This window comes from Podarcis raffonei, chromosome 13 (assembly GCF_027172205.1).
Source record: "Podarcis raffonei isolate rPodRaf1 chromosome 13, rPodRaf1.pri, whole genome shotgun sequence".
NCBI classification, from domain to species: Eukaryota; Metazoa; Chordata; class Lepidosauria; order Squamata; family Lacertidae; genus Podarcis; species Podarcis raffonei.
The window spans coordinates 20,338,678-20,352,172 of record NC_070614.1 but is presented as its reverse complement, the minus strand read 5'-3'; the positions used below and the strand labels follow the sequence as shown (position 1 = coordinate 20,352,172).

Genomic DNA, 13,495 nt, shown 5'->3' with positions numbered 1-13,495 from the left:
AAAATACCTTTCGAATTCCCAAGTCACGTTACACCCCTCATTTGGGGAAGTTGAAAGTTGAAAAATTCAGCGCTGAGTCAGTGTCCCCTCCATTCTGCCCTTCCTCCCTTGAGGCAAACCCACCTCTCCCCCTTTTTCCCCCTTCCTTCAGTTCTCGTTGACCATCGACTCTGAGCTGATCGAGGAGCAACCAACCGAGATTGAACTCTGGCTGGTGCTGGTTGCCGTAGCAGCCGGACTTCTGCTTTTGGGCGTCATCGTCTTACTGCTGTGGAAGGTGAGAAGAGGAGGTTTTTTGAAATTGGGGAGCAAGGGGTGACAGGCTAGAAACATCAGCTCCTTCCTTTCCTCTCTCTTGGCCCCCATATTTGTAGAGAGACACTCTCAAAACTGCTTCTGCAAAGCCACACAAAAGAGAAGAAAACACGCAGCAACCCACACAATTTTCTGTGGCAAGCTCAAATGCCTTAGCAGTATTTTCGGGGCTGATATAAATATGCTATAGGCGGGCTGGCCTCGCTGGAGAACAAAATGTTCAGGCATTCAGCCGTCGCAAAAAAAACAAACGAACTAGCCAAGCCAGTTTGAAATGGACCAGGCAGGAAGTTAACTGCTTCCCGCCCCAGCTTTATCCAGAAGTGATGTAATCTGCTCTGACTTGGGTGCTTGCATTTAGCTTGTGCAGTTAATATTGGAGAACAGCCAAGCAGCTCATTGTATCTGTGGGATGCTTGCTATAGCCCTTTTCGTCACCGTAGAGAAACCGACTGGGAGGAAACTATATTTAGAACCTGATTAACCAAGGCATCAGCTGAGTATTTGGGGTCCTTTGGTGCATACCTCAGGATAAGATGATAACAGTAGTCATCTGTATTATGGTCGGTCCTTCATCAACTCATTGAGAGATAGATAGATAGATAGATAGATAGATAGAGATAGATGATGATAGATAGATGATAGATGATAGATAGATAGAGATAGATGATGATAGATAGATGATAGATATAGATAGATAGATGGATGGATGATAGATATGATTATAAAAAATATAAACATACAACAACAACAAAATTCAAGATCCGAATACCAAGATTGCTCTGAATATCTTGACTTCCCCCCCATCCCCTCCATGGGTCCTAGTGGTAATATTTACAACTGCATATCAATACTATCCAAGTTTAATCCTTCCAAATTATCCATACTTTCGTTAGTTTACAAGTCTGGTTAAAATCCTGCTAATGTTTGAACCTGCTTACAATGGTCTTGTAAACAGATTGTAAACTTTTCCCATTTTTTTTTTTTAAGTTCTTGTCCTCTTGATTTCTGAGCTTCCCAATTAATTTTGCCATTTCAGCATAGTCCATCAACTTGGTTTGCCATTCTTCTCTGGTCGGGGTTGTTTCTTCCTTCCATCTCTGGGCTAATAGGATTCATGCGGCTGTACATAAATAGTCTTTTTTGGTCCTTTGGTATCTCGGTACCTGTAATTCCTAATAAGAAGGCTTCTGGTTTTTTAACAAAAGTTACTTTAAACATTGTTTTCATTTCATTATATATCATCTCCCAGAATTTTATTATTATTTTACACACCCACCACATATGATAATAGGTACCGTCTTTTTCTTTACATGTCTAGCGGGTATCTGTACTTGTTCTTAAGCAGTTTACTTCGCTGATGCTTGGAGCATGCTGTGTAGTGCCTGTGTGCCTGACCCTTTTCAGAAATCCCTTAGTTGTTGGCATCCGTCTGTCTCAGGAGACAATGGAGTGCACCTCCAGGGGTGAAGTCAAACTGCTGCATTAGCAGTACCAAAATGACCTTCCCGGGGCACAAGCCTAAATTGGTCCGTTTTTCCAGAGCAACTCCAACCATTACCTTGTCATTGAGGGAATGTGTGTTTTCAAGCCTCCCTCTGCTTGTATTGGTTCCCAGAAAGAAAGAAAAAAGGATTCATTCCTCCTGTTCCTAGAGTACCAAATGCAGATTAAAAATGTGGAGGCAGTCGTGGCTTGCAGAGCACTTCCAAAGCTAAGTCTCCACTAGTGCTGTGTTGCATTCCAACTCCCAGAAATAACTGGCCATATTCAAGTGGGGAGTTTCACCAGCCCAGCTGAAGTGGCAAAAAGCATCTCATTTAGTCTAGTGACAATTGAACACAGGAAAACAACCACCGCCCAAGATGATGTTTTCCTGCTCCTCCCTATGGCTCAATATCTTTGTGTGCTGCAAATTCAGCATCCAAGATGCTCACAATATAGAAAGTGAATCATGGAAGTGCTCTCCAACTCTGGTTGCCTGTATTGGCTGCTGGGGAAAGCTCTCCTCCGGAAGATCACTACAGGCAAGATGGGTCGTGAATATACCTGCACCTTTCTTAAGAGGGTAGCGTGGAAGTTGATCTTTAGTTCTGTGCAGGTGAATGCAAGGGCAAGCTTGAAGTTTTGACCACCGCATGCAGCATCCTTGCGGCACCAGATTCGCCATTTTCTCAGTGGTGTCAGCCCACTTCTTATCAATTCTGCTTGATATTTTTTGCCTTGGAATTGTAGCCTTGCGGAGGAGCCCACAGCAGCCCCAGATTGTGTGCATTTGGCAGCCCCCAAAACTATCACTCCTGGCGCCTGGCAATAAAAGGAGACCAATCCCGTCTGCATGTTGAAAGTTATATCCTTTGCAACAAAGGGGCTGGAAAGCATGAGCTGGTTGTCTCCCCAACCCATTGCGCATTGTTTCCTTGTTGTGCTTGACCTTTGACCCCCTGCTTCCTCATAGTGCGGCTTCTTCCGGCGGGCAAGCACACGAGCCATGTACGAGGCCAAGGGCCAGAAAGCCATGATGAAGATCCAGCCATCTGAAACTAAGCGGCTGACCGACAGCTACTAGCTCCTGTCTCAGGGGGAGGGGAAACTGCCCACCCCTTTGCCCTGTCTCTTGGTAAATCAAGCTCTTGCAGCAGGTCTACTCCTCTTGTTCACTGTCTCTGTAAACCTCTATACTTCTTAATCCTTCCCACAAGACCCTGGTGTTGAGAGCTGTGTACCAGTGCTAGTTCAGGGAAAGTGGACTTTATACTGATTGAGTTACGGTCAAACCTTGGTTCTCGAATGTTTCGGCTCCCGAACGGTAAAAACCTGGAAGTAAATGCTCCAGTTTTCGAACGTTTTTCGGAACCCGAACGTCCGGCATGGCTTCCGCTTGAGTGCAGGAAGCTCTTGTGACCAATCAGAAGCCGCGCCTCGGTTGTCGAACATTTCGGAAGTCGAACGGGCTTCCTGAATGGATTATGTTTGATAACCGAAGTTTGACTGTATATGGGACTAAGCGCTGGCCCATTTAAACAAATGGACAGGACCAACTTACGTCTGCTCCACTCACAGAGCACAACTAATAACCACAATAATCAGCATTCTTAGCCACTCTCCCCCTGGGGGCAAGTGGGGCTGTGCTGCAGCTCCTCTCCACCCAAACAGGGGGGAGCCCAGTTGGCCGAAGTGGCCCTTGCCAGGTGAATCCCTTGCCCATCTCCCTCTATCCAATCTCCCTCACAGTCTGGGGAGTGCACCTAGCAAGCAAGCACTGGCTAGGCATGCAGCAGCCAGGACAAGCTGGGGCTCAGAGACCCCTGGCGGTTGGCAGGGAAGATTGGGGAGCTGGGAACAGCAATCCCCCCCCCATATGTGTCTGGGCAGGATGGGTGTAGGGGTGCCTGGCTCGCGCCCCTTCAAAATTGTGTGCCTGCGGCTACAGCCCCCTTGGCCTCCCACTACACTATGCCCCTGTATGGGGAGGAATGGTTAAGCATCCCCCCCACACCTCTGCTGCTCTGATCAAATTCAGAGGTGCCCCTGCCTCTTTTGAAAACTTTTTTAAAAAGGAAATCTGATTATGACTCTCCTATGTGACTGGGCCCTAAGCCTTGGCTTTATTCTAATGAGCTACTATGGGTGCTCCTGCTTCAGAGCCCTCTTTCGGTGCAGGAGGAAATGCAAGTGTGCAACACGGAGCCTTGCGATTGGAAGGTAGTACAAAGCCCCTGGATTGGCTGTGCCCAGTAGGAAAACCAAGAGCCTACCCTTGTTGTCTATGGGGCAGAGAATTCTGCCTGTTCCTGCCCCGTCTCCAACTCTGACTATCGAAGCCAAGGACCCTGAGATAAGAGTCTGGATTTGCAGGTGGCAGAGAAGCACATCTGGCCTCAGCCCTTGTCCAGACATTTCTCTCAGCATCCAACATCTGAGGTGTCCAGATTTCCAAAACCCTCTCAACACCAGTTAGCACCAGGCATTGTAGCCCCTCCCTCTCATAGTTGTCTTCAAGGCATGTTCCTCACACATTGCGCTTAATGCTCTTCCCCAGGTGTCAGGTGTCATGTCTGTTGGCCTCTTTGTTTTACCTGTCCGTCTCACTAACCCAAATGTGTTTCTTTTCCTAGGCTTTAAGAACCACCTATGTTTCAGGTGGCTTCTGAGGTGGCACCTCCTCACTCTGACAAGGGACTTTCCTCTTTCTTTCTCTTTACTTTCAATCTTCTTTCCGTTCACTGGGCCATTCATTCCAAGTGACCGTTCTGAGGTGGTGCTGAGTTGGCGACACTGGCGGGGGTTGACTTTGATACAGGAGTCAGTCTAGAGAACGCTTTAACACAAGGTTTCCCCAAGCTAGCTGTTTTTGGACTACAACTCCCATCATCCCTAGCTAGCAGGACCAGTGGTCATGGATGATGGGAACTGTAGTCCAGAAACAGCTGGAGACCCAAGTTTGGGAAACCATGCTCTAATATATACCCGGATTGGATGTTCACCCTCACATATTTTGAATTGCTACGAGTGTGCGCGTGCACACACAGTTTTGCTACAGAATCATGGCAGGTGTCAAAGATCAGTGGCCAATCCCAGTGTTAAACCATTTAATCTATTATGCCTTCGCCACACCACTGCTGAAGGACAACATAAAAAAGAATTAGCAAAACTTTGAACCAAATTTCGAGCCGATCAAGTTCCAAACCAATTTTGAACCAACCTCTTGGTAGCCAAGTCGCCATTTTGTTGGCTCTCACTAAGAAAACAACATGACGGGCCACATCACTGCCGCCTTTTCCTCCCCAAGCTGCAAAAATAGTCTTACCTTAGGGCTGTCTATGGCAGACAACTACTCCCAACACATGAGAGGGGATAATGAGATCATTCTTTTTCTCAATTTCGATTGAAGCTGGTTTAAAGGTAAAAAATAGGGTTAAGGACCCCTGGGCGGTTAAGTCCAGTCAAAGGCGACTATGGGGTTGCGGTGCTCATCTCGCTTTCAGGTCGAGGGAGCCGGAGTTTGCCCACAGACAGCTTTCCGAGTCATGCGGCCAGCATGACTAAACCGCTTCTGGCGCAACAGGACACTGTGACGGAAACCAGAGTGCACGGAAATGCTGTTTACCTTCCCGCCGCAGTGCTACCTATCTATCTACTTGCACTGGCGTGCTTTCAAACTGCTAGGTTGGCAGGAGCTGGGACAGAGGAACGGGAGCTCACCCTGTCGCGGGGATTTGAACCGCCGACCTTCTGATCGGCCAGCCCAGGTGGCTCAGTGGTTTAGACCACAGCGCCACCCACATTTGGGGCAGAGGTTTGGTTTGGGGCAGAGGGACACATCAAAATGCAACCTTTCATAAGAACCGACAAAATAGATACAGGTTGTGATGAATACTATGTGCACACCACTTCCCAAACAACTGGAGGCAGAGTAGATTTTCTTCGTTTTGGAACTGATATGGAGCATTTTCAGCCTTTCAGCCACCACAGGAAACTGGTCCAATGAACTGGCCTTCTCCGCTACCTCCCCACTTCCTCTCTCGCCTTCTCTTTCACCCTGCCTCTACTCTCCCTAGCATCCCTTTGCTCAAATTCCCAACTTTGGTCAATGTGTCCTCACACTAATATGTCTCTTTCCCCCCTCCCTCTCTCCCCCCGCAGTGCAACTTTTTCAAGCGGACCCGCTACTACCGAATCATGCCTAAGTACCACGCCATCCGGATCCGGCAGGAGGAGCGCTACCAGCCGGCCGGCGGCTTCCTGGCTCCGAGGCACAAGAAGCAGTGGGTCACAAGCTGGCAGGAGACGGGGAGTTACTACTGACGCTTGCCTCCCTCTCCCCCATCCCCTCCACCCTTGCCGGCTGCTTCACTCCCTTCTGGACTTGGCGTTGAACCAACGACAAATCAGCTATTGAAACCCTAAGTTATGTGACTCAGGTCGGTGACCACGACCCAAGAGCTTTCTCTAGACGCAGCGATCATAGGGAGGGGATGTTCCCTGCTGGGATGAGGGGTGGAGAAGCTTTTTCAGCCTTTGTGGTGCAGCCTGGTGGGGCCCGAGGCAAAAAATGGACAGAGCGACAGGTGCGATTCTCACCTTTGTGCAACAGGCTGTGTTCCAGCCACGCAAAAGCTGGAGGCCTCCTAACTGTCCATCCTGGTTCAAGGACATCTGCCAGCTAGGAAAGGGACTGAGGAGATGAGGGAGGCTGTGTCCCGGTGAAAGTCTGGAGGGGTCTGCATTTGGCACCTGGGCTTGAGTCCCTTTACCCTCACGCCCCTGAAATACAAAGCTCATAGGGGCAGCTTTTTCACTTACACCAGTTATTTATTTCCCCACCCACAACCCACCACCAGGATCCTGAGGACTGCATTTCTGTGAGGTATGACAATCAGCTTAGCTTCATTCTGGACAGATCGACCCAAGTCAGCTGTGTTGAAGTTGTCTTGGTGACCAAAACACAAAGACATCTCTCTCTCTTTCTCTCTCTCTCAGCTGTGGCTTCTCAGATGCCATTGTTGTTTAACACGGCCACTGCTTCTTGCATTTACACTCCGCTTTCCCTCCGGAAGGACTGGGTTAAACCACAGAGCCTAGGACTTGCTGATCAGAAGGTCGGTGGTTTGAATCCCCGCGACGGGGTGAGCTCCCGTTCCTCTGTGCCAGCTCCTGCCAACCTAGCAGTTCGAAAGCACGTCAAAGTGCAAGTAGATAAATAGGTACCGCTCCGGCGGGAAGGTAAATGGCGTTTTCGTGTGCTGCTCTGGCTCGCCAGAAGCGGCTTCGTCATGCTGGCCACATGACCCAGAAGCTGTTCGCCGGCTCCCTTGGCCAATAAAGCGAGATGAGCGCCGCAACCCCAGAGTCGACCACGACTGGACCTAATGGTCAGGGGTGCCTTTACCTTCCCTCCAGAAGGCACGGAGCAATTTCTGAATGGCTCTTAGGCCGTCTCCCATCAGAGGTGTACCTAGGGGTTGGTGAAAGCAGCCCCCGCCAGGAATGCAGGCCCAGGGTCCCCCTGCAAAAACCACCTATGAGACTAGACTGTGTGACGTATATGTGACGCACTGCCACTGTTGCGGTGAGATCAAACGCAGAAGATCCCCATGCTTCATGTAGAACAAAGGCTTACAATTATTATAATTTTTGCCCTTCCTCCTCTCCTTGCCCTCACCCCAGGCGCTTTTGAGTACTTGGGTTGCTAAAATGTAGCAATTTCTAATGTTGCAATTGCTTTAAAGTGATTTCTTTTTCTCTCATGGGGGGGAGCGGATACGCCGACACAGCTCCTTGTCGAGAGCGCAAGGGGTCCCAGGTACACTTCTTCCTCCTATCCCGGCAGCTTACAGAGTCATGCCAGCTTAGTGGTGAGACTGTCTCATAGAATCGTAGAATTGGGACTCCGGGGGGTCATCTAGTCCAACCCCCTCCAGTGCAGGAATCTTTTGCCCAGTGTGGGGCCCTGAGATTGAGCATCTTGTGCTCTACCAACTGTCCTCTGGGCAGCCAGAAGGTTCCTCTTATGCAGACTTTGGGAACATAGGAAGCTGCCTTGTATTGAGTCAGATCCTCGGTCTATCTAGGTCTGTATTGTCTACACTGACTGGCAGCAACTGCCCAGAGTTTCAGAGAAGCGTCTTTCTCAACTGCACCTGGAGGTGGGGGTTGAACCAGGCACTTTCTGCAGACACTTGTGCAAAACCTCTTGTGCATGGACAGCTGCGTGTGCCATGGTGTGAGTTGGCTTGGCTAATGCAGATGCGTACAAGCAAGCTTTCATGTACTTTCCCCCGATAGCATTATCTTTGATGTTTACACTTTCTTTCTCCCCCACCTTTGGTTCATTTTTTTTTATCGCTGACAAACCAGGGATTCCGACATCCTTCCTTTGGGGCCTTGCTAAAGATGACACCCTTCTATCTTAATTCTCTTCCCTCCGACACACACACACATGTACTCAGGGCCTTGTTATAGACATTACACTGAACGCAAGCAGTTTTGGCACATGTACAAGTGTTTGTGTGAAAGACTGGACGCAACTTGTTGATTTGTACAGCTCAGCTGTTGCACGCATAGACTGCAGGGGGGTGGGTGCCAAGTTGAATACAATATTGTGGGCGCCTAGGTGTACACACCTCATTTGAATGGGAATGCCAATCAACTTTTCAGGGGCCCGGCCCACCATATATTGTATTGTGGGGACTGAAGCCCCCACAGCCCCTAGGAATTGGCTCCAATGATAGACTTACAGTACACTTACTGAATGTAACTACAAATGTACAAATCAGCTACTTATGTACACAGATTGTACACTTGTTGGATGTAATGTGGGAACGACCCTAGACTAAGCATAATTTGGAGAGAAGGTTGAACGGACTTCAGTCCCTGTGCTGTGGCCAGTGGCGTAGCGTGGGGGGTGCGGGGGGGCCGGCCGCACCGGGCGCAACATCTGGGGGGGGGCGCGCTCGCACTCACAGCTCTCTGCCCCTACCTGGCTCACTCACTCTCTCTCACTGCAGTGCTGGCTGTGCGAATCCGATCCGAGCTGCCGGGTCGCTGCCCACTGTGGAGGGGGTGGGTGCCAGGCGTGCGGTGCGGAGAGAGAGCGAGGGACTATCTGGGGGAGGGACAGTGCAGCGGCCGCCCAGCGCAGCGCTGAGAGCGGGAGAGAACCACACCAGACCAGCCCAGGCAGCAGCAAGAAGAAGCTGGCAGCGGCGGCAGGTTAGGGGTTAGGGGGCGCAAATTACTTGCCTTGCCCCGGGTGCTGACAACCCACGCTACGCCGCTGGCTATGGCTTCAGCTGCCTCCTTCCCCAACCCCATACTGCTATACCGCAAAAACACTGGAAGTATTGCCACTGGAGCTCTGACTATGCCAAAAACTACTGATCCTTTTTTAGTCACTGTGTCGTTTCTTGTATCTCCTCTTTGGAGGGAGAGAAAATGGTTTTTACTGCTTACTGCGGTCCAGCTTCTTATGGAGCGCAAAGGAGACTTCTGAGCTTGGAATGCAGGGAGCAGGCAGAAATATTACGGTATACTGATTCCTTTCGAAACCCCTTTCTGCTCATTCTGTCGGAAAAGATGTGAAGCCACATTCTGCACTTTGGGGAATGCCAGGTCAGGCTTTGTGTCTGAGGAGGCCCTGGGCAATGTACTCTTTGGTGGGTTCTCTCCTCGATCTGCGAACCCCAGTTGGCTTACCTCTGGGGCAGGGATTGTTCTCAAGCCAGCAGACCAGATCCTGGGTTCCCCCACTCCTGCCAACCCACCCAGACAGGTGGGTGAGGCCACTTACCTGTCAGTCACCAGATATCACCATGGCATCAGGTGACCCGTTTTTTGTAGCGTGGCTTGTGTTTGAGTTACATTGCCGAGGAAAACCCAAGCCGGGCTTGACGTCACAGCTGATCAGCTGGTTTCAAGTCATGCTTCCTGCAGGGATCTGCTGTGCTGTGGAGTGCTGTGCTGTGGAGGGACAGCCTGCATTTCAGTGGAATACAGAAAGGCAGAACGAGATTTGCTCCCCGCTTCTCCCCCCACTGCCCAGCCGCCATTTTGAATCTTGAGGAAAAGTTGGCCTCGTGTGCTCCACGTTCCGCATCAGAAAGGGGCGGGGTTTGAGGGCAACTGCTTCTGCGATTGGGCAGCACAGCCGCCCGTCTTGCCAAGAAGTAGGTGCCCATGGGAGTTCAGTCCGCGATGCTTTCATTTCAAAACGTCCCTTGCCCGTGTCTGACTCGGAGAACTTACTGAAGCTGGATTTGGGGTTCTTTATAAAAGCATGTTTCCATTTTCAGGTTTCATATCTAAATATCCAAAGTGTTGACCTGTTCGTAAGACACAGTTCCTCACTGTTTTACAAGTGTGGTTGGAACCAAAGGACACTACTGATCTGGGCTGCAAAAAAAAGGGGAGAGAAAATCTGAAATATCCCCTTCCACACATCACAGTTAAGGAAACTACGGTTGTGTTGAATATCAGAGAATGAGCACACCCCCTCTGCCCTCCCTCCTCATTTCCCAGCTGTATATTAAATTATTAAGAATGTACTTAACTATAGCTATGTGTATATAAATATATATATATATATTTGTTGCTCACTGGAATTTACCACTGTTTATGGTACTGGAGGTCTGGAATCATTGTGCCTTGGTTGTAAATAAGCTTGAGTGGCTATTTTATTTTATGAATAAAAAAATGACTCTGATTTGTAACTTGCGGCTTCAGGTTTTTGTTTTAATTTAATGAATGAGAATCCCCAAGCTCACTTCAGCAGCCTCTGATTTATGTTTGTGCATTCAAAGGAGGACAGGGTCTGCTGAAAAAGTGTGGCTTTGCCGGCGATGGCTCGAGATACACAGAAGTATTCCATGAATGCAGGATAACACCCCTGATTTGAGTTGATCGCCTCTAAACAGGGGCTCCCTGTGAGAAGACAATTTGGACAAAGGGCTTAGCCTATCCATATAGCCCAGCCAACACACCCAGATCAAATAGAACCAGGGTAAACAATCCCAGCTCTCCCTGTACATCTGGGAAATGGTAATGGTCTTTAGCACCTAGGTAAAAAAAGGTAAAGGACCCCTGAACAGTTAAGTCCAGTCAAAGGCAACTATGAGGTTGCGGAGCTCATCTTGCTTCCAAGCCGAGGCAGCCAGCATTTGTCCACAGACAACTTTCTGGGTAACGTGGCCAGAGTGACTAAACCACCTCTGGCACAACGGGACACTATGACAGAAACCAGAGCGCACGGAAACGCTGTTTACCTTCCTGACGGAGTGCATATTTATCAACCTGCACTGGCGTGCTTTTAAACTGCTAGGTTGGCAGGAGCTGGGACAGAGCAACCCCGTCGCGGGGATTTGAACCGCCAACCTTCCGATCGGCAAGCCCAAGAAGCTCAGCAGTTTAGACCACAGCACCACCCACGTCCCTTTAGCACTTAAGCCTGTGTGTCTCTCATTTTAGATATTGGTGTGTAGTATCTAAAAAGCCTGGGGTCAAGAGTTCCATTCCTAAGAAGAGGATTATTCCACATTATACCAAAGAGGGAAGTCCCATGTTTCAGATGTTACAGCTCTTAAGTCAGGTTTTATATGTAATGGCCCAGCTATACAGTGGTACCTCTGGTTGCGAATGGGATCCGTTCCAGAGGCCCATTCGCAACCTGAAAGGAATGCAACCCACATCTGTGTGGGTCGCGATTTGCCGCTTCTGCACATGCACATGATGTTATTTTGCACGTCTGCGCATGCGTGAGCGGCGAAACCCGGATGTAACCCTTTCTGGTACTTCTGGGTCGCCGTGGGATGCAACCCGAAAACACTCAACCTGAAGCAAACATAACATGAGGTATGACTGTATATGATTAAAGAATGCCAGAGACTGCTGTAGGCCAAAGGTTGTTGAAGTAATGTGGACTTATTCCATGAACAGAAGTTAGCACAATTTTTCTCATTCATTGCAGTCTTCCCATACACACAGGGTTTCACAAATAGAATTGTAGAATCTTAGAGTTGGAAGGGATCCTGAGGATCATCTAGTCCAACCCCCTGCAATGCAGGAATATGCAACTGCCCCATATGGGGATTGAACCTGCAATACCTTGGCATTATCAGCACCATGCTCAAACCAGACTAGGCTATCCGGGCTGCCTTGTTTACCAGTAATACTTGTGCACAGGCCCTGGCAGTCCAGGCAACCGCTTGCAACACAGCAGAAATAAAGGGGACACTACTCAAATAGCAAAGAAGGTGGAAGATGTGAGCTCTGACCAAAGTGCAATTAATGAAATATCACCTGACATCAGTGAATGGATAGTCTTGTGAGCCACACAGCACACATGATGTAACTCATGGATTTATCAGAGGTGGGAAGAGGAAGTGTAGGACAAAGTTTGGTAAACTAAGAAGGAAGAAGGAGCTGACACTCAGCCCAATCATGTCTGTGTTTTACTCAGAAGTAACTCTTGCTAAACCTTAATGCAGGCTTCCTCAACCATGGCCATCCAGATGTTTTGAGACTACAATTCCCATCATCCCTGACCACTGGTCGTTAGTTAGGGATCATGGGAGTTGTAGGCCAAAAACATCTGGAGGGCCGAGGCTGAGGAAGCCTGCCTTGATGATTAATCATTGATTTATTAATTATCAGTTCGTACGTAAAGGTAAAGGTAAAGGTACCCCTGACCATTAGGTCCAGTCGTGACAGACTCTGGGGTTGCGGCGCTCATCTCGCTTTATTGGCCAAGGGAGCCGGCGTACAGCTTCCGGGTCATGTGGCCAGCATGACTAAGCCGCTTCTGGCGAACCAGAGCAGCGCACGGAAACGCCGTTTACCTTCCTGCTGGAGCGGTACCTATTTATCTACTTGCACTTTTACATGCTTTTCAACTGCTAGGCTGGCAGGAGCAGGGACCGAGCAACGGGAGCTCACCCCGTTGCGGGGATTCGAACTGCCAACCTTCTGATCGGCAAGTCCTAGGCTCTGTGGTTTAACCCACAGAGCACTGCTCTGGTTCGCCAGAAGCGGCTTAGTCATGCTGGCCACATGACCCGGAAGCTGTACGCCGGCTCCCTCGGCCAATAAAGCGAGATGAGCACCGTAACCCCAGAGTTGGCCACGATTGGACCTAATGGTCAGGGGTCCCTTTACCTTTACCTAACTGGACGTACATTTCCAAAATGTAAGATAAAAAACAAGTAAAATAAAAACTACATACAACAACAGTGTTCTGTGTTGCCTAGGCTCCTAAGTAAGTATGATGTAAGGCCTGCTAGCCTGCTCCCTAAAATATCACTGGTTTGCTCATTTCTATATATAGGGTGCCCACATTCTGCATGTGCCAATGGCTTTAGATACCTATTAGGTCCATAAATTACCATATAGAATATATTCAACACAAAAAACAGCGGCAATTTTTTGTTGACAAAGGACAGCTGTACATACAAAGGGCCCCATTACCTTCAGTAGCTTAGGGCCTCATCAAACCTAAATCCGGCCCTGGATATAACAGATGCAAGAAGCGATAAACATGCAATTACAAATCGGACGACTTCTAGAACAGCACCTTACGACGACGGCAACAATAACAGGCAGAATAAGGAAGAGTTAAATGGGCATTTCTCCCCGCCCCTTCCTTTTCCACGTGGTGCCGAGCGCCTTCCCATTGGCCGGCCACGTC

The 13,495-nt window shown here is 49.1% G+C and overlaps 1 protein-coding gene across 2 annotated transcripts in view; it reads left to right on the top strand.

The window, feature by feature from the left end:
• The window catches only part of ITGA3 (integrin subunit alpha 3), an 83,521-nt gene extending 76,901 nt beyond the window's left edge, over positions 1–6,620 (top strand). The window contains exons 24-26 of one of the 2 annotated variants that reach the window (XR_008327250.1): positions 152–277; positions 2,774–2,935; positions 5,962–6,069. Coding sequence is in view for 1 of the 2 variants with exons in the window: in XM_053361333.1 (XP_053217308.1) it covers positions 152–277; positions 5,962–6,123 (288 nt within the window). In the remaining variant the exon portion in view is untranslated. Of the gene's footprint in view, positions 1–151; positions 278–2,773; positions 2,936–5,961 lie in introns of both variants that reach the window. The other variant, XM_053361333.1, reaches the window with a different exon arrangement.
• Positions 6,621–13,495: the final 6,875 nt, after the last annotated feature.